Source organism: Thamnophis elegans, chromosome 1, assembly GCF_009769535.1.
Source record: "Thamnophis elegans isolate rThaEle1 chromosome 1, rThaEle1.pri, whole genome shotgun sequence".
In the NCBI taxonomy this organism is placed as follows: Eukaryota; Metazoa; Chordata; class Lepidosauria; order Squamata; family Colubridae; genus Thamnophis; species Thamnophis elegans.
The window spans coordinates 165,119,738-165,140,476 of record NC_045541.1 but is presented as its reverse complement, the minus strand read 5'-3'; the positions used below and the strand labels follow the sequence as shown (position 1 = coordinate 165,140,476).

General features: G+C 42.2%; 1 protein-coding gene across 6 annotated transcripts in view; it reads left to right on the top strand.

The window, feature by feature from the left end:
- EPS15L1 (epidermal growth factor receptor pathway substrate 15 like 1) overlaps nucleotides 1-9,346 on the top strand; it is a 56,943-nt gene extending 47,597 nt beyond the window's left edge. For 5 of the 6 annotated variants that reach the window (XM_032237965.1, XM_032237975.1, XM_032237983.1 and 2 more), the window contains one exon: nucleotides 8,682-9,346. In XM_032237965.1, the coding sequence (XP_032093856.1) occupies nucleotides 8,682-8,828 (147 nt within the window). In that variant the 3' untranslated portion in view covers nucleotides 8,829-9,346. The remainder of the gene's footprint in view (nucleotides 1-8,681) is intronic. The other variant, XM_032237999.1, reaches the window with a different exon arrangement.
- The last annotated feature ends 11,393 nt before the right edge of the window (nucleotides 9,347-20,739 follow it).

The window sequence follows — 20,739 nt, the reverse complement described above, 5'->3', positions numbered from 1 at the left end:
TTTCACTTACAGCTTGTATGTGCGGTTTGGGGCATAGCATGCATCTGTAGCAGCAAGGAGGATGCTTCTGATTTTTCTTCTACTGTTACTTTGAAATACGAGCACCGAGAAAGCGTAGAGGATGTTGTTTTTGTGGGCTGAGCTTTGCATCCCCACTGGCTTGACGTTGGTTTGAGTCCTCATCTCTTCCTCCTAAGGTCCATCAACCACAGCTTCAGAAGGTTGACCTTGCTGGAAGAGGGTTAGGCTAGCTTCTGTCACGCCTTGTGTCATCCACGGCCTGCAGAATGCAAAATGAATCTTTGCAAAGGCTGTGAATCCCAGCAACTGGCATGCTTTCCACTACTCCAAGCTGGGGAAAGCCCTCTGGGACTCATTGACCTTTCCATTGCTTGCATTGCTTGCAATTTTAGATGGGATGGGCTTCATTGCATTCCTGATTCTCCCACGCCCTTTGGAGCTGTCAACATGCCTCTCTTTTCAGGTGTCAAGCACAGAACTGAGCCTTACTAGAGAGAGGAAATAGAGGAAATTTTTTCACAGCTGCCTAACAGATAGAAAACATGTTTTCCCCCCCTCCTGGTATAGTCAAGTAATAAGATACCCCCTTTGATCAGGAGGTCAGGCTATTTCTCTACAAGGAAAAAACCAAATTATGTGTAGAAAATTGGCAACTGATTTCAGGCAGACAACAGTGAATTCTTCGTTGTGAAATGCATAATGAATTTATGGAAGAGATGAGATAGGCATTGGGCTCAGATAGATTTACATGAGGAATCAGACATATTTTTTGAAGAATGTGACTACCATACAGTATATTAAATATAAGGAAAATCGTGTTCAATCAGATTATGGGCCTTTAATCCAGCAATTGTAGTGAGAAGTGCAGAAGCAGGTCCTGAGGACAATTAAGGTGAGGCACTATTTGATATGGGATTCATTACCAGCATTCATAGGCTCTATAAATCATCTTTAACTCTTTTCATCGTGGTGGCTACCATTGTGGGGCCCGAAAGACCAGGTCCACATGTGAAAGTTAATTTAATTTATTGCTAATGGCCTATGTATAGGAATCCATCTCATAACAGTCAGCACCTGGTTAGAATTAGATACGGGTCAATGGCACTTAAAGTGGGGTTGGACTTAGTTCACTTGTAGCTATGTAGAGATTCTAGGCTGACTTCTCTTTTCACGCCAGCCCAGGTTCTGCCATTCCTTCTGCACTATTGTATTTTCTCATAATGAGTTCTGTAATTTGCATTGTAGGATCAAATAGCTATTCTCGACCTCCTGTTATTCAACTTAAATTGAATAAACCCAGATTTTAATTCTGTGAAAGAGTGAAGGCAACTTCATTCCTTCTCCAGCTCCTTGAAATTTTGAAGAGAATTTTTCCAAATCTACCATATTCCCTTGATAGTACAGTAGGCAGAACTACTGTGTGTTGTTGAACCATATAAAATGTAGCATATCAGGTTAACATTTTCATTGAGCTTTCTGTGTGTCCACAGATCTCTTTATGTGACAGGCAAAATGCCCGTTTTCTTTTGTTTGAAGACATTTTTTGAAATCTCACTATTCCTTTTTTATTTATTTAACCATTTTAAATTTTTTAGTCTCACCATAGAATTATAGAATTGGAAGAGTGCAGCAATAAACAATAGCACTTACACTTATATACCACTTCATATTGCTTTACTGCCCTCCCTAAGCAGTTTACAGAGTCAGCAAATTGCCTCCAACAATCTGGTCCTCATTTTACTGATCTTGGAAGGATGGAAAGCTGAGCCAACCGTGAGACACTCAGGTTGAAGTCCTTGTTGTGGACAGAGTTAACCTGCAATGCTGCATTCTAAACACTGTGCCATTACAGCTCCTGAATGGTGCAGATAAGGAAATTAAAGCTGCATGACAGCTGTCCAGCCTGTGTTGAAATAGTTCCAAGGAAGGAAATCTCCTCTTCTGAGTAATGAGTAATTGGTTCCACTGTTAAATTCAATGTGCTGTTAGGAAGTTTAGGTTTGTGGTGTTTTATTCTAAACATTTAGCTAGAATTCCCTTCCTTTCATCTTCCTAGCGTTATTCCCACAGGCACAGGATCTGCTTGTCGGATTGTCAGATATGCACGATCAAAAGCAGCATCCAAGTCATGTCTGCATTTTAACAGATATGACTGTAGGCCCATGGGTTGCAACAAAAAAACAAACAAATGACCAACCGGCTTGTCACCTGTCCACCCACCAGGGCAGGCAATTTTGGTCTGTGTTCAATTCAGTACCGCCCTGGTGGGTAGGCAGTATCCAGCAGGACCACTAGGAGGAGCAGACCTCACGGCATAGAAACTCCTTCCTATAACCTCATTATTCCAAGTTCTCTTCTCTGGGATATTAGGAAACAAGTTATGGCTTTCTTTCAGGTACAATTAAGAGTATTGTTATATCTTCTCTTAGCATTTGCTTCCCAGGATTAAGCACATTCAGCTTCTAAATCTTCAATAGGACTTGATTTCCAGTCCCCACACATTGTCCTTACTCCTTTGCTCTGAATTTGATCCAGTGATCTAAATCTTTTTATTTCCAAATGTGATGCTCAGAATTAAAAATATTCAAGGAGGAGGTCTGGTCTACATAGAATAAAGTAGAATAGTTATTATTCCAATACCTTTTTCCACAGATAATTTTGCTCCATTCTATGCCTCTGCATAAGAATTTCATTACCTAAGTACATGATTTTGCATTTCTGTCTGATGAATTGCATTCTGTTTCAGGTTTTCTAACCCACCAAGATAGTTTTGAATTTTATTTCTCCTTGTATACAGCATGTAGTTCACCCATCTGCAAATTTGAATAAGGATACCCTATATTTCTTCATCCAAATGATTCAATTGTCGGGACCGGGGGCAGGGGGGGGGGAGATAGAGCTGCACCTTGTGACACCTTGCTGATTCTCCCCTCTAATTTAAGGAGGAAAATCACCCTTTGTGAATTCTTATTGAGCCAGCAGTGTATCCACTTAACAGTCGTGTCATCTAGCCTTCTCCTAATAAATTACTCAGAACAATTAACCAACAGGATTTCTCAAAGGTGATACCTAAAGATTTGGGCAGACCCTTAGTTTGTTCAGATGCAGTTCATTTGATCCTAGATATTTTAAACTCATTCCAGGTAAATGAGTGTTCTGATTATTTTTCTATACAATTCAAACTTTAATCCACCTGTCTCATCCCATTCTGGTGGCATAATTTTCCTCTTACTGGAGAAAACTGAGGCAAAATAAGAGTTGAGTTGCTATTTTTCCCCCTTTGTTATATTTTACTATTTTGTCACCAGCAAATATGAACCATCTAATTGCATGTTCTTTTTGTTTGGATCATTTTGAACAACTTAGAAAGTACTAGTTCCAATACTGAGGTTTGGTAGTTTCTTTTCTTATTTACATCATTCTCTTGCAAAAGCTGCATCGTCTATTTTTTTTCTCCTAACTCGAATATTCCTTCATAAGAGGAGTTTTCCTCATCTTAAAGTGCTACATTTCCTCAGGATTTTTGGTAAGCCCTTTCAATGAAAGAATTTTCAAATTTTAAGTATACATTTGTTTTATTTATATTTAGTATCTCTGTACAGCACACTCAGTATAGTCATTTTATAAACAGATCTGCTTGAGAGCTATAAAGAACTTGAGAGTGTAAAGATAGCCCTGCAAAACTAGGCTGAAGACCTGTCCTTATTCAAGACTAATAGCAAGTAGAAATAGTAGACTGCTTAGTAATGGATTCCTTGGCAGAAGTTGGATTAGATCAGAGGTGTCCAACCTTGGTAACTTTAAGACCTGTGGACTTCAGCTCCCAGAATTCTTCAGCCAGCCATGAAAAGTTGAAGTCTTAAACCTTGCCAAGTTTGGACATCCATGGACTAGATGATCTCCAGAGTTCCTTCTATTTTTCCTTTTCAACCACATTCTTGCCAAATCATATAATATAATATAATATAATATATTATATTAATATATGTGTGTGTGTGTGTGTGTGTATGTATGTATGTGTATGTATGTATGTGTGTATATATATATATATATATACACACATACATACATACATACATACATACATATATGCATACATACATACATACATACATACATACATACATACATACATACACCTTTGCAGTTTTATATAACTGTTGAACTTGTTTTGGTTTATTCTATTAATACATGCTTTGAATAGAAATAGCAATAGCATATACTTATATACTGCTTATATACTGCTTCATAGTGCTTTACAGCCCTCTCTAAATAGCTTACAGACTCAACATATTGCCCTCAACAGTCTAGGTCCTCATTTTACTAACTTTGGAAGAATGGAAGACTGAGTCAACCTTGAGCCAAGTGAAGGTCGAACTCCTGGCAATGGGAATGCAGAATTAGCCTGCAGTATTGCATTCTAACCACTGCACCCCCATGGCTATAAACATATATTTGCTTCTTTCCATTTGTTTCAAGAATATACCCAGCCCTAGATCTTGCCTACTGCTTAGGATTAAATGAAAATTGGCAGTTCATCTATTCAAGTTTCATGACTTTGTGTTTAATCTTTTAGAGTTGTAGAATTTGTACCTCTTTATTTTGACAAGACATGAATTTGAAAAGTCATGTTAGGTTGCTGCAGTAATTTAGTCTGAGAATCATTAATTTCAGTTATCCTCATATTAAATTGCTGGAATGATTTCTCCTTTAGGTTCCTTCCTAATTTAAGTTTCCCCTTCAGGATTTTCTCTAGTGCTACAGTACTGAATTAATGTGGATGCCAAGTATGATTAGTTGCTGTGACTCTATGATGAAGTCTCTTTCTTCTCCAGTTTGACATTATGTTCTCTTGATGTACTGTACAATGTCCCACATTTACCATTACTTCTTTCCATATCCTATCCTTTAGAAACTATGTCTAGAAGTGAGTACATTACCATCATTATAAGTTCCTGTATAAAACTCCCCCTTCTTGTTTTGAAAACCAACAAATAAATATAGAAATATCTAATTCTTGGTGTTTTCATCAAGCATCTTCAACAAATGCCTTTGGCTTTCTTGGACTTTACTTTCTATACAAATGAAGGCAAATATATGTGTCCCAGGACAACATTGCAGGAACCAGTTTGGGTCAGTCATCAGGGCTAGAGATTTTGCCTTCCGAGCTTTCGAACTCTGCTGGAGCCCATTTTTAGGGAACTTCTCTCTAGTTGAAGAAAAGTTCCCTGAAGGTGGGCTCCAACATGAGTCCGAAAGCTAGGAAGGCAAAATCTCTGGTTCTGATGACCGACCCAGATTGGATCCTACTTACTTCCTATTTCCGTGCTTTCTCCAACTGGACGATTAAAAATAGTTTCATCCACAATACTTGGGAGACAGTAGTTTTATTTCAGGGGGTCATTTTAAAAACTGTACACTGTCATCTTACTGTTCAGCAGCTGTGCGCCTGATATCTAATTCAAGAAATAAAAGAGGCATTGGAGGAGCGGTTCCTCTTTCTTCACTAAACTGGTTGCTCCGGAGAAGATGGAAAATTGACAGGTTTCGAGATGTTTCTTCTTAGAGCTTCGGTTGTTGTCTTGATGCATGGGATGGATGCCCTACACATGATTTTACTTCTGTCACATTTGACCCGAGACCTTGTAAATACCAATAAAGGAGAATGTTTGCAGGTTGAAATGAGGAATCCTTGATGCTCTTTGGGCTTGCAAGAAAACAACCAAACTCAAGAGAGCACCAATGACCCCGCACCTTGTAATTAGTCGTGGCCTCAATGTGTGTTAGCAAAGGATTGCAACGTTTGTTTATTTGTTATGTACTGTATTTTTCAGAGTATAAGACGCACCCCTTTCCCTCAAAAAAGAGGCTGAAAATCTGGGTGCGTCTTATACAGCATTTTTGGTCTCCCGAAACCCCGCCCCCTTTGCAAAAATGGCTGTGCATACCCTTTAGGTGGCTTCCAGAGTGCTCCTGAGGGCTGGGGAGGGCAAAAATGAGCAAAACCCGGGCTGTTTCTTGCTCATTTTTGTCCCCCACCCCGCTCCCAGGAGCACTCTGGAAGCCTCATAAAGGCTATGCACGCCCTTTTTTTTGACAAAAAACATGCCCGTTTTTGGGAGGTCTGCAGAGTGCAAAAACTTTTTTTTAAATTTGCCTCTTCAAAATCTTATTCAAAATACTCCGAAAAATACAGTATTTGTTAGATTTATGCAGCAGTCTGCCTTTCCTCCAGAAGGCAAAGGTGGCATATGTAGCATTCCCTCTTCCAGTTTTCCCCCCACAACAACGACTCTGTGAGATAGGTTGAGCTGAGAGAAAATTATTGGTCCGACTGAGTTTCTGGGGGCAGTGGTGGATATAAACTCATCAGGCCTTGTCTCATCAAAAATTTAATCCCTGCACTATACTGGTTGTCTCACAGATACTACTGCTTTTATACCAGATTGTTCATCCATCCCTCCATCCTCTGTTTTGCCTTTCCGGCAGAATTTTGGTCTTGGGCCGCAAAATATTTATCATCCCATGCTCCCTAATTCTTGTTAGAATGACATTGTGTGCGTTTTTCTCTTTCTTCTTCCATTAATACCAGCTTGTAATGGAAAATGAAGACAGCAACAATGTTCATAGTTGTAGCCTGTATCAGATATGACTTTGAATCTGAACGAGACCCTTTGGGACCCTTCCCACACAGCAGAGAAGGAAACTTGTGGGGTCTCTAAGAGTAGTTCTTAATCTCTCTGGTTATGATTGCTGAGAATCCACTAACATTTTGCAGTATCACCTGTAACTAACACAAGCCACATTTATTTATTATGTATTTATTAGACTTTTATCCCACCTTTTATTGCTTTATAAGTAACTCTTTCCTTCCTCCTATTTTCCCCGTAACAACAACCCTGTGAGATGGGCTGAGAAAGCGTGACTGACCCCAAGTCGCCTAGCCAGCTTGCTAGTCATGCCAAAAGTGAGACTAGAACACTCAATCTCCTAATGAGTGGCCCAAAGTCACCCAGCTGCCTAAAGTAGGACTAGAACTCACAGCCTTCTGTTTCTAGGTCAGCACCTTAACCACTACACCAAACTGGCTCTTATGGCTAAAAGACCAAACACATGCACAACATTGCCATCCAAGCCATGAGCCATCCTGCCCCAATGTTAAGAGCAATCTTTGGCCTGATCCTAGATTCATGGGCCCTTGTCGGGGATTCTCTCTTACAAGATACAAACGTTGGGTTTTGCAATTTTTTAAATTGTTTGCTAAGTCTACTGTAATTCAAAGTTACTTTATGCAAAAGAGTTATTTTATGTAATTATAGTGCAGGATCTTAACATAACTCCGACATTAAAAAAAAACAGTAGGATTCAGAGGTGATAGGGAGATCTAGTATCAAGCAAGATATGTAGAAGAGTTTGGGGCCATAAAGGAAAATGAAAAATTAGTAGGCAAGAGGGTTCAAGTCAAAAAGATGTTAAAAGCCCAAGCTAGAGAGCATTTTGGTTTGATTGGTTAACGGGTGAATTGGACCAATGATACAAAAATGGGTCAAAAAGAGAGCATTTGATTACTTAGACCCAGGATGGCGAACCTATGGCACGCGTGCCACAGGTGGCACACGAAGCCATTTGTCAGGGCACGTGAGGCATTGCCCTGTTGCACTGGCTAGCTGAGTTTCGGCTTTTTTAAAGCCGTTTTTTGCCCTCCCCAGGCTCCAGAGGCTTTATAGGAGCTTGGGGAGGGCGAAAACAGCCTCTCCCCTCACCCCAGAGGCCCTCCAGAAGCTTCAGGAGCATCCCTGAAGCCTCCGGAGCGCAAAAAAAAAAAACAGCCCTATGGGCAAACCGGAACTTCAGGAACAGAATTCTGGTTTGCTCGTAGGGCCGGTTTAAGCCCTCTGGAGCCTTGAGGGGCCTTCCAGAGGCTTCCCTGAAGGCTCCAGTGGACGAAAAACGATGCTACGAGCAAACCGGAAGTTCGTTCCTGAACTTCCGGTTTGCCCATAGTGCCATTTTTTCACGTTCCGTAGGCTTCAGGGAAGCTCCTGAAGCTTCCAGGGGGCCTCTGGGGGGGACAGGGGCATGGGAGGCTGTTTCCGTCCTCCCTAGGCTCCTATAAAGCCTCTGGAGCTTGGGGAGGACGAAAAAAGCATGCAAAAAATGGGGGGGGTTGCCTGTCATGTGTGCATGCACGCTGGGGGGTTTGCGCACTTCATTATGGGTGCGGCACGCCCAAGCACGCCCCCTCTGCGGTCCCCCCCTTATGGCACGCGAGCCGAAAAAGGTTCGCCATCACTGATTTAGACCATCTATATCAAGGATTTGTTTCGCTGATCAGAAGAAACAGCGATTGAGGCAGGATTAAATTGAAAGCAGGTCCTGGGAAGGTGGGGGGGGATTGTTAATCGATGCCTGGAAGAAATAACGGGTGGAGAATTTTGAGTAGAACTAGCCAAGAGCAAAAGGTTTCCCGGCCACCCTTGGCCTCTTCCCATCCCTACTTCCTACTGATACAAGTCTGGTATGGAGGGTTGTGGGAGGTGAATCTGTCCCCAAATGCTGCTGTTGCTGCTGCTGCTGCTGCTGTTGCTACTGCTACCACCCTGGGCTTTTTCTTCTCTCTTATCTTGTTAACCGAGTCTCGTTTTTGTTACTTCTTTTAGCTTGGCAATGAGGAGCAGCAGTTGGCGTGGGCCAAACGGGAGAGTGAGAAGGCAGAGCAGGAAAGGCTGGCGCGATTGCGAAGACAAGAGCAGGAAGACCTGGAGTTGGCCATTGCACTCAGTAAGGCCGACATGCCGACTTCTTAAAAGCAAGGGTGGCCATCAAGCAGACCTATTTCCTGGTACCTGTTCTAGATCCCTGATGCCCTTGGGCCATTTTCCTTTCCTCCCCTCCCCCCCCCACCCCTCCCGTTTTTATTTCATGACTTCCAGCTACCTGCGGGGCTGACTGTCGAGGAGCAAACTGCACTTGATGGGCTTGGCTTCACGGCGGCAGTCTTTTTGTTTCGTTTTGTTTTTAAATTAAGTTAGACTTTCTAGGCTGAAAATGTTGCTTGCAAGAGAACTTGCATCGGCCCCATCCCACTGACTGCCAGATTTTGCTGCGCTGCGGAAAACAGTAGCAATTAACGGAGCTGCCTCTTGAAACTTCATCTTTTTTTTTGCCGAGGGGCAGCGCAGTCACCGAAGTTGCCACTCACCTCTGGGTTCAAGGAGAAGTGTGACCTTCATAAAGAGATTGATGGTTTTTATTCTGTAATTAAGTCTCTTTTAATTTTCTTCTGTTGGTCAGTGGCCTGAAATACAACTCGTCATCAGAGTTCCTTTCTTGTGCATTTTGTGCTTTGTCTTAAGAGAATAACCCCCTCCCCTTAGGTATTTATAAGTTAGAGGGTAGACGTTCATCAAACCATAGGTTGCAAGCTCAGACGATAGGATGCTTCTCCCTGAAAAAGCCCTACCCCATTTATAGAAAGCCAACTTGTCAAGAGAGCAAAAAAGGATTCCAGCTGAGTTTTTTCCCGAGATGCTAGTAAGGAGAGAAGGCCAAAATTAAGCGACTCCTTATGCCTTTGATTAAACCTGTTGCGCAGAGTCCGTTAACCTGCTGAGCCCAGATCTCTCTCTAACCAAAAGTGCGCTCTGTTGAACAAGAAGTTTCGTTTCTAACCATAAACGCTTTGTTGTACAGAAGAGAGCATCTTTTAACCAACACCAAATCATACTGAAACCAGGGGAAACTGTTGCGGCTAAGGGCAGGGCCGTTGTGTGTACGCTACCTGGAAAACAGATGAAAAAAATATAATAATAATAATAATAATAATAATAATAATAATAATAATAATAATAATAATTTGGTTCAGAACTGCGGCTGCCCTTGTATTGTGTGTTTGCCTGTCTTTCTGAAATGTGTTTTGTTGATGGGAAGAGATGTGGAGGGGGGGGGGACATGGGTTCAGTCAATAGGAAGAGATGCCAATGCAACAATTGGTGTTCAACCGATTGTGCACAAATGACTGCTATCTTTGCAAATGGGAAACTTTTATTTTAACTTCACCCTTTCCATTTTAGCTGTTGGTCCCCCATGATTTAGGGAAGAAGCCAGATGGGGCTTTTTTCTGTGAGTCAACTTCAGCTAATTTTCAGGGTTACATATATGCACGTGTGTATGTATTTGGGATTTGAGATTCCATACAAAGGGAGAGAAGGGGCAAAGGAATTGAAATATTGGGATTATGCTGGAGATTTTGTCTATGGCTACTGTATATAACCCCCTGCCTTGTTTTCCTAAAGTAATTAGTTCTTAGTTGATCAGCTTGTTCATCTCCTCATAGCCTTATACAGAAAATATTCCTGACTTTGGAAAAAGAATTCCATTATTTATCTTGGGGAGAGGCCACTTTGAAACTCTGGGTTTTCCTCTCTGTAAACTACGCTCTGCTTGCTTGGTCTTCCGTTCTTGATTTCTTGTGCCATACCTTCTGGGTTGTGGGGTGGGAAGATGATGTTTCGTAGTTGTGTACTTGTGAGAGAACTGTCTTTGTCGTTTTGGTTAGGACGTCATCTTCTCAAACCTGACAGGTACAGCACACTCCCTCAGCCCGTATTGAGATGACCCTGTGGTTGTCATTCCTATGGGACATTCTGAAAACGCTTCCATTTTTCCCCTGAACCTGAGTGAATATGTGGTATCCAAGCACATTTTCTCTCTTCTGTAATGATATTTGAAATGTAGAGAGGACCCATTCATGTGCCTTCATTTCCTTGACCCCCTTTATCTCACTGTGCAGACCTCTTTCTTGGATACATAGAGAATTAAGTCTCTTATTCCAAGATGCCTCTCTGTCCTTTCTCCCCCCACCCAAAAAAAATCCTCCTGAAGCCACTTGTCAATAGCATTGCAGACACAAAGTCTCTTCCAGCTCTCCGTTTTTCACTTCTCAGTGCCTGAATAAAATTATTTCCTACCACAGCTTGTTATCACGCTTGGATTCATGCTGCAATTTCCTTTTGGGAATATTGTTTCTTTACTTCCATTCTTCCCCTCCTGATTTTCCTCACACTTGACATAAGGAGCAGGAGTAAGCCTCTCCTTGTTATTCTGCTCCTCGGTTCCTTTAATCTGGGAAGATCCAGGACCAAACTATCTGAATTGGAGACCTCAATAAATAAAGGTCCCGAATGGTTTGATACCCTTCTTTTGCAAACCGATTGGCAATCCTAAACGACAGCCTTGGAACAAATGAGTTTAGGCCACAGTTATAGCAAGTTTTAAGCCTCTTTGTTTAATTCAGTTGTTCTCAACCTTCCCAATGCCGCGACCCTTTAATACAGTTCCTCATGTTGTGGTGACCCCCAACCATTAAATTGGTGTCTCTGTTCCTAAGACCATCGAAAATATGTGTTTTCCGATGGTCTTAGGCGACCCCTGTGAAAGGATCATTCGACCCCCAAAGGGGTCCCGACCCACAGGTTGAGAACCACTGGTTTAATTCATTAATAGTGTTGGCAATTCATTTAAACAATCAAAATGTATATAGAATGTTAAAGGTAACGCTGTAAATCATGTTTACCACAAATCTTACTACAGAGATTTGTTCAGGAAAGCTCTTAAAAGCAAATATAGGTCCTGTTCAATGATATTTATGCAACCTGAGCACATCTCTGGACCCAAATGCGGATTCTCTGATGTCCAGGCAAATCATTCTAGGTATTGAAGGGGTGCCGTGAATCTAACCACAGTAGCTTGGAGGTCCTTTTCTTTTACTAAGAAGCAAATAAGGTCTGTGTATGGTTGTAGCTTTTTAAAAAAAAAACATACATTATGTTGTATATAGTTTAATTTGTATACATTTACTATCTCTTAGCTCGTCTATCATTATTACTTCATGATATTTGGCATTGGGCATTGGACGGATTTATACACACACACACACACAAACAGACTGGTAGATTTCCCATAGTTCTTATCACCTGCCTGTTAATGGAATATAATTATATATTGTACATAAATAATGTATAGTTTGTGTGTGCATTATGTATATTTAGTGTATAGATCGGGAAATAAAGAAATAATAGTTGTAGTTATAATTTCAAGATCCTGGTACAAATGACATGTAACATGTCACACAAATTCAGACAGATGCTCCTCAAAAGGGTCTAGATCCAGGACAACAACTTGCTGTGGCCAACTGGCCATGGCCAACTCAACGCAGTCAACTTGCCATGGCCAACACACCATGGGACAGGAATTATACCTATATCAAAGAAATGGTGGAATGGAATAATTAAAGAAAGGATGCAGAAGGAGGGACGAAATAAAATGTAAATGACAAAAATCAAAATAATTTTTAACTTATTTTAATTAATTAAGTTGGATGGTTGAATTGTCCCACAGCGAGTTGCCCATAGCAAGTTGGCCATAGCAAGTTGGCCATGGCGAGTTGCCCCATTCCGTTCTCAAAAACAGTTCAAGAGTAAGATCTCTGTCTAATTTTGCATGGGCAACTAATATCATGATTAATGTACAGAGCTGCCAATTTTTTTGAGATTTGAGATTTTATTAATATTTGTAGGCCGCCCTTTTCCCTGGGGGGACTCAGGGCGGCTCACATAAAATCGGGGAAGGGGAATACAGACATTAAGATGAGACATATAATAAAATAGTAAACAACATACATTCATCATTCGGGAGGGGAACTATCCTTGTCCCCAGGCCTGACGGGCGAGCCAGTTCTTCAGGGCTGTGCGGAAGGCCTGGACGGTGGCGAGGGTGCGAATCTCTACGGGGAGCTCGTTCCAAAGGGTCGGGGCTACTACTGAGAAGGCCCTCCTCCTTGTAGTTGCCAGCCGACACTGGCTGGCCGATGGTATACGGAGGAGGCCTAATCTATGTGATCTTATTGGTCGTAGGGATGTAATTGGCAGAAGGCGGTCTCTCAAGTATCCAGATCCACTGCCATGTAGGGCTTTATAGGTGACTAATAGCACCTTGAAGCGCATCCGGAGATCGACAGGTAGCCAGCGCAGCTCGCGGAGGATAGGTGTTATGCGGGTGAACCGAGGTGCACCCGCAATCACTCGCGCGGCCGCATTCTGTACTAGCTGAAGTCGCCGGATGCTCTTCAAGGGCAGCCCCATGTAGAGCACGTTGCAGTATTCCAGCCTAGAGGTCACAAGGGCCCGGGTGACTGTTGTGAGAGCCTCCCGATTCAGGTAGGGTCGCAACTGGCGCACCAGGCGAACCTGGGCGAATGCCCCCCTGGTCACAGCCATTAAATGGTGGTCAAACGATAGCTGTGAGTCCAGGAGGACTCCCAAGTTGCGAACCCTCTCTGAGGGGTATAGAATTTGACCCCCCAGCCTGAGTGATGGAATATTGGTCGAATCTCTGGGAGGGAAACACAACAGCCACTCGGTCTTTTCTGGGTTGAGCACAAGCTTGTTAATCCTCATCCAGTCCATAACAGCTTCGAGGCCACGGTTCATCACGTCTGCCGCTTCATTGAGTTGGCACGGGGCGGACAGATACAGTTGAGTATCGTCCGCATATTGATGGTATCTAATCCCGTGCCTGCGAATGATCTCACCCAGCGGTTTCATGTAGATGTTAAATAGTAGGGGGGATAAGACCGAGCCCTGAGGCACCCCATAAGTTAGGGGCCTAGGGGACGATCTCTGCCCCCCCACTAACACCGACTGCGACCTGTCCGAGAGGTAGGAGGAGAACCACCGCAACACGGCGCCTCCCACTCCCACCTCCCGCAGTCGTCGCAGAAGGATACCATGGTCGATGGTATCGAAAGCCGCTGAGAGGTCGAGGAGAACCAGGATGGAGGAATGTCCTCCATCTCTGGCCCTCCAGAGATCATCGGTCAATGCGACCAAAGCGGTTTCTGTGCTGTAACCGGGTCTGAAGCCTGACTGGAAGGGGTCTAGATAGCTTGCTTCCTCCAAGGACCGCTGGAGCTGGAAGGCCACCACCTTCTCAACAACCTTCCCCAGAAAGGGGAGGTTGGAGACTGGACGATAATTATTAAGGATAGCTGGATCCAAGGATGGCTTCTTCAGGAGGGGTCTCACCACCGCTGCTTTCAATGCGGCGGGGAAGTTCCCCTCCCGAAGTGAGGCGGTGACAACGTCTAGAAATGCATATTTGATGAACATCTAAAAAGGTTAAAAATCATGGCACAACTGGACCAAAGTTTATTAAACTGAGACGTTTCATTACTCATCCAAATAACCTTTTTTGATTAACATAAATCTCTTTTTGGCCATTGCTGCGATAATATTCTTTACCTTTCCTTGATTTGTAGATGCAGTGATTTTTCATTTCATTTTTTGTTAGCAAACTGCTGCCTTTGGGAGCTTGAGTGAGGTGAAGGGACTCACACCCAGAGACTGGAGAAGGAATTAAAGGACTTCAAGGAGAGATAACTTCTCTCAGGAGTTCCTGGTGGCCATTGACCTCCTAAATCTGGAGGAACAGCTAATACAATAGCAATTACAGTTGCAAAAAGGCACTTCTCACTAGCAGCCTAGGCTGCATCCCACATGCTGCTTTACATATACACATCATTTGAGGTTACACAGCTCAAAATAGTTTTTAGTTACAAAACTCTACATAGTTTTTAGGGCAGAGGTGCTGCTAAAGCACTACAGTTTGGCTAGTTCTTTGATCGGATTGCAAGACAGACAAATACACACACATCACTTGGGCCTTGCATTTTTTTTTATAGCAGGACAAGCAAACTGAACTGCATGTAAAACTCTGGCTCTTTTTGTATCTACCCAAAGTTCCCCTGGATCGTGCTGCTGAAATTTGATGGCAAATTTGGAGCCAGGTTTTAGAATGAAGTTTTTCTTTTCTTCAGCAAACTAAAAAATATTTTGCAAGTAAGTATATTAAAACCTTGGAAGATAAACTTCCAAAGTTCCTCAAAAACAAGCCTGCCCTCTTAGTAACACTGCTATGTCATTATAGATCAGTGGTGAAATTCAATTTTTTTTACTATCGGTTCTATGGGTGTGGCAGGGGAAGGATACTGCAAAATCTCCATTCCCTCCCCCTTCCTGGGGGAAGGATACTGCAAAAGCTCCATTCCCTCCCCCTTCCTGGGGGAAGGATATTGCAAAAGCACCATACCCTCCCCATTCTGGGGCCAGTCAGAGGTGGTATTTGCGAGTTCTCCGAACTACTCAAACTTTCAGCTACTAGTTCTCCAGAACCTACTGAATTTCACCCCTGCTATAGATGCTTCATGTGGACTTTGGTGAGATGAGCAGGCGAATAAAGCCTCCCAGCTTCCCAGCATTCACTCACTTTTGCTTTTTTATAATAAATTCCTCATGATTCTTTGTGAACACAGTCTATTGCTGTTGTCCTCTGGTTCAGCTAATCCCTACTTCAGTGTTGGTGAAACCTTTCGGCACCGACGGCTGAAATGGGAGCGTGCGCGTGCCAGAAACCAGAAGAGCAGCCATCCTGTGTGCATGTGTGCACCGGAAAGATGATCTTCTGGTTTCCAGTGTGTGCATGAGCACCGGCCAGCTGGTTTCTAGCATGCATGCGAGAAGACCAGGTGGTTGGTGCACATGCGCGTGCCGGAAACCGGAAGACCATCTTCCCGGTGCGTGCATGCGCACTGGGTGGCTGCTTTTCCTGTTTCCAGCACTCCCACGCACATGAAGACAGCTCGCCGGCGTGCCGGAACCCGAAGAGCAAGAGGCGACAAGCACACATGTCCGAAGAGGTGGCTCTGTGTGCCATTTCTGGCTTGCATGCCATAAGTTCGCCATCACGGCCCCACTTTGTTGGGACACTGATTGTACCTTGCAAGTAAGTTTAATTCTTTGGCTTTCTCTAAGTGTTCCTGGTTGCTTGTCATTTGCTTTCTATCAGCCAGCACCCTTGTTTTTTTTTAATTGTACACGTAAGAATTTCTGGCTTGGATACAAATGCACACACTCCCCATTCCTTCCTTTCATTCGGTGCTATGAGCTCCCTAGTTTCAGCTCTTGCTGTGCTACTCAGTCCATCCGCTTTACAGACACATATTATCTATGCTAGAATAACTTGTTGATCCCACTGGGTCTGTAACAGTTCGTGACCCGTCAAAACTGCGGTCCACAAAAGCGCGCTCGACGAAAGCGCGCATTTGACGTCATCACAGCGCGACGAAAAAAATTAAAAATTGAAATAAAAATAAAATTAAAGCAAGCCGATTCACATAAAGGTAAGGGTTAGGGTTAGGGTTAGGTTAAGGGTTAGGGTTAGGTTTAGAGCATTAGGGTTACGTTTAGCATTAGGTTAAGGGTTAGCGTTAGGTTAAGGGTTAGGTTTAGGGTTAGATTTAGGGTTAGGTGAAGGGTTAGGGTTAGGTTAAGGGTTAGGTTTAGGGTTAGATTTAGGGTTAGGTGAAGGGTTAGGTTTAGGGTTAGGTTTGGGGGGGTTAGGGTAAGGTTTTCGCTTTATTTTTACATTTATCGATCACAGCGCGATGTTTTCGTTGCGCTATGATGATGTCACGTACGCGCTTTTGTCGAGCGCGCTTTTGTCTACCGCGGTTTTGTGGTGGAACCGTAACAGTTCTTATTTTTTTAACTTAAAATTAAATCTTTCTAATTTTTTAATTGTTTTCCCCCCAGTTTCCTACCTCTCTGTCAAAGTTTATTTCTTCCCATAGAGTTTATCTTTGAGTCAGGTGGATATTGTTTTTTTTACATTGCCATGGATTCTTTTAAAGTAAGCCCTAAATGATAGAGATGCTTGCCTTCTAATATTTTTAGCTTCTCTTCAGGAGGGAAGGAGGGACTTTCTGCCACTGATGGCAGCAGGGAAGAGAAAAAGGTTGTTTTGTCGTCTTTTGTGATTGTTCTCCCTTTCTGCTATCCCAGAATGAAAAGGATACAAAGGTTTAAAAAAAAAAACCAGCTAAACTTCATTCTCTGGTTCCAAAGCATCACAAAGGTTGTTACTGTGAATCGGTAGAGAATTTCAAACATTTTTTCACATGATTTGGTGGCAGAGGAATATATTAATGGAAGGAATACCATCCAGGTGAGTTTGGAGCCTAAACCCTGCTCTTAGGATCCATCCCCTGAATGTGGTAGGAAAGGGCAAGCTTACTCATGCTGACTAATGTATATCCAAATATGTACATTGCGGTACCTATATTTATTTTTGAAATTATCATATAAGAACATGGTAGAGTGGATGAGAAGGTAAGATTGCTGAAGTTTAACCCGTGCTCTATGTTTATTGTTTAATATAAAAGAAGTGTTATTGTTTAATATAATAAATGAAGAAAGTTAATTATTTTGGAGCATTTGAAACTCGGGGATGGCTTTCATTTTTTTATTTTGGTCAGACCAGCTTTGGGTTTTGGTTAATGTGTTTTGCATAATTGTGCTAGATACAGCGCTCTGTAGAATTCAGCCAGAAGATTTAGATGACTTTCTCCATATAAGAGGGACGCAGTGGCTCAGTGGCTAAGACGCTGAGCTTGTCGATCAGAAAAGTCAGCTGTTTGAATCCCTAGCGCCATGAGCTCCCATTACTTGTCCCAGCTTCTGCCCAACCTAGCAGTATGAAAGCATGTAAAAATGCAAATAGAAAAATAGAGAACACCTTTGGTGGGAAAGTAACATCATTCCATGCGCCTTGGCCGTTTAGTCATGATGGCCACATGACCACGGAGACGTCTTCGGACAGCGCTGGCTCTTCGGCTTTGAAACAGAGATGACAACTGCCCCCTGAAGTCAGGAACGACTAGCATGCATGCGCGAGGGGAATCTTTACCTTTACTTCTCCATATAAAACAGACATCAATCTCTACCTCTAGAAGCAATCCGGATTTGGTAGCGAGCAGCCATCATTGTTATTCATTTGGGCAACCTCAAATGAATAACTGAATGTAGCTTAAATATTTTAGAGAGGAGAACTCCAAAGGGTTAAGGAAACAGGTGATGAGAAAAGCATCTTCTCTGATTGAATTTTTCCAAGATCAATGGGAAATTACCAATTAGCTTTGAATTTAGGAGATGGATAATCTCTGATTGGGCCAACGTTCCAGTTTTGCCTTTTAAATACCTATTTTCAAAATGTGAAACACAATGAGTACTCTTTTGCTGATAGCAACATAATATGACTTGCAGTGTTCAGAGAGTACAGAAATACTTATACTATACTATACTTACACTATAGCACAGGGATGTCCAACTTTGGTAACTTTAAGATCTGTGGACTTCAAGTCCCAGAATTCCCCAGCCAGCCAATCCCAAAAAAGTAATCTTAAAACTCTCGCACTGTTGACATTGGTGAGGAGGGTCACCACTTTTGCATCCTCATTTTGTTCCCCCAAATTAAATGTGCCCCAAAGTTTGCCCACGTTGTCTAACAAACTCTTTAAAACGTTTTAAACATGTGTCTTTCAACCTCGGCAACTAAGAAATTGTGGACTGGGGAATGCTGGGAGTTGAAGTACACAATCTTAAAGATTGTTGAAATTGAAAAAAACTAAATCATTGAAATGGGGAGTCTGAGGAAATATTGGCAGTCAACTTTCAACTCCAAAGAATGTGAATTCTCTCCATGAGATTTGAAACATTTTTAAGTTTCCCGGTGGCTAATATACTTTTAATTAATGTTTGGTGACTTACAGCAAAGTTCAAAAACAGATAAGGAGTTGACTAGCCTGTGTGAATCACCTCCGCAAACATATTTGATCTTCTAATCAAACTGGGATATAGGTTGATCTCGGGGGGTGCAAAATTTGGAGTGAGCTTTTCGACTTGTGAGAAAGGGACTTGTGGTCGAACAAGCCTCTTGAAAGAAGAAGTGTAATTTTTCAAGGCACAAATATTGCTCTTGTAACACCCTCTGTTTATTACACCACTACATAAACCCCAAGCTGCTTTTGATGTGCCCTGTAGTTGGTGAAAGAGGAGGAAAGAGGAGGTGGAGCTGAAACAATTGCAGTAATCGGAATGATCATTTTAGCGTATCTTTCATACTTTCTGGAAGGGATTGTGCAATGCTTTCTTTCTGCAGCGAAAACACAGGACCTGCCCCCCCCACCATCAAAAACCAGCAAAATCTCTCCTCTAGGCAGTGTTTTCAAGAGGGAAATCTACTTTTGTTTTGCCACTTTAAAAGAAATGAGAGGATTTCATTGTTCAGAGCAGAGGGGATATTTCTGTTGCTACTTTAAATAACTTCCCAGTCATTTTCTGCAAGTGTGTAATTGAGGTGCTAATTTTAGTAGGGTTGTGTACAACAGCTCATCCCTCCATGCAAATTTTAAACTTGTTTTCCTTTTTCTATCTTTACCAGTTAACCATTTAAGTATTGGGGACGTTAATTGAGGAGATCTGACCTAGGAATGACTAAACCAAGAAAGATTTTTGCGGTCAGGGTGGAACGTTCAGTGGAAATGTCAACCTAAATGCAGCAGCTGTGAAAAAAAAAAGGGGCAAATTTTGCATTGGTGTAAATTATGGAACTAGAATTGCCAATACGGCATTGTAGTACAACATACTTGGGGATATTGTGTAGAAACATCCTCTCAAGGAGATTGCAGAAATAGCAAAAAGCAACAATCAAAATGTTCAGGGATATTGCAGTTTCCTTATGAGAAAATATGGTGTAATTTGGAGCATTTTGGTTTGCTTTTTGTTTTTTAAGTGGGGTGTATGAAGAAGGAATGTATAAAATTATGTGTGGTGTAGACAAAATGGGTAAAGACCCTTTTTCCCCCCTCTCAGATTTGAAACCCTGGATTGGGAAATTATAGTCTACTTGGGCACAGATTCAAATAGTGTAAAAGAGAAATTCAATAGATATTCAACCAGTCAGGATCAGGGACACCATGTTGCTGAATGTCAATGTTTGGATACTAAATAGCAGCCAGAAGTCATTCTTATGACCCTGCTCTGTTCTGATTGGCCATGGGAGGGAAGAGGAGGCATCACTAAATCTGTTGATAGGGTCTAATTCAACTCAGTATAATCTTTCATTTGGCTGTAGAACCACTGAGTGGGATATTAGGAGAATCTTCAGGCATAGAAGTGAGGATTTTCATATACAGTGGACCAATCGCAACCTAGTGTCCTTTCATCATCCTGTAACTACCTAACATTCCCAGTCCAGCATTACTACCTGGCTTGATAGCACAACATATCCAACTCACCAGGGCAGCAAAGAACCAATAAGTTGGTTGAACTCCATTCTTTTGGATCCTGAAATTATTTTACCTACGACTGCCAAATCTAGACAGCAAAAAGCTGGAATAACACCAGATGGTAGCAGAGAGCTACAGAACCTCTCTTTGCTTCCACCTTGCAGCCATCTGGATTTTTGCAGCCCAGATCTAGTAGTCTGATTTTAACCTCTGTACTGTTTCCTGTGTTGAGGTAGATAATGATTTGTGTAATATTATGCATGTTGGGACATTCTATCTCAACAAGCATAATGGCGATGAAGAAGCTCCGAAAAGACAACTAGAGATATCACCAGAGATCGGCTGTAGCAATGAATGGTTTTGTTTAAGGGAAAAATATGGAGAAACGGAGGACAAATTGAAGGGTTATTGAATTATAGTGAGAAAAGTTCATAAATATTCCACTTTCTTCTAATACTAGAACTTGAAGCATTGTATAATGGTTTATAATAGTGCCTTATTCAGTTTGATTTGTGTGGCCATCGACTTGCCATGCA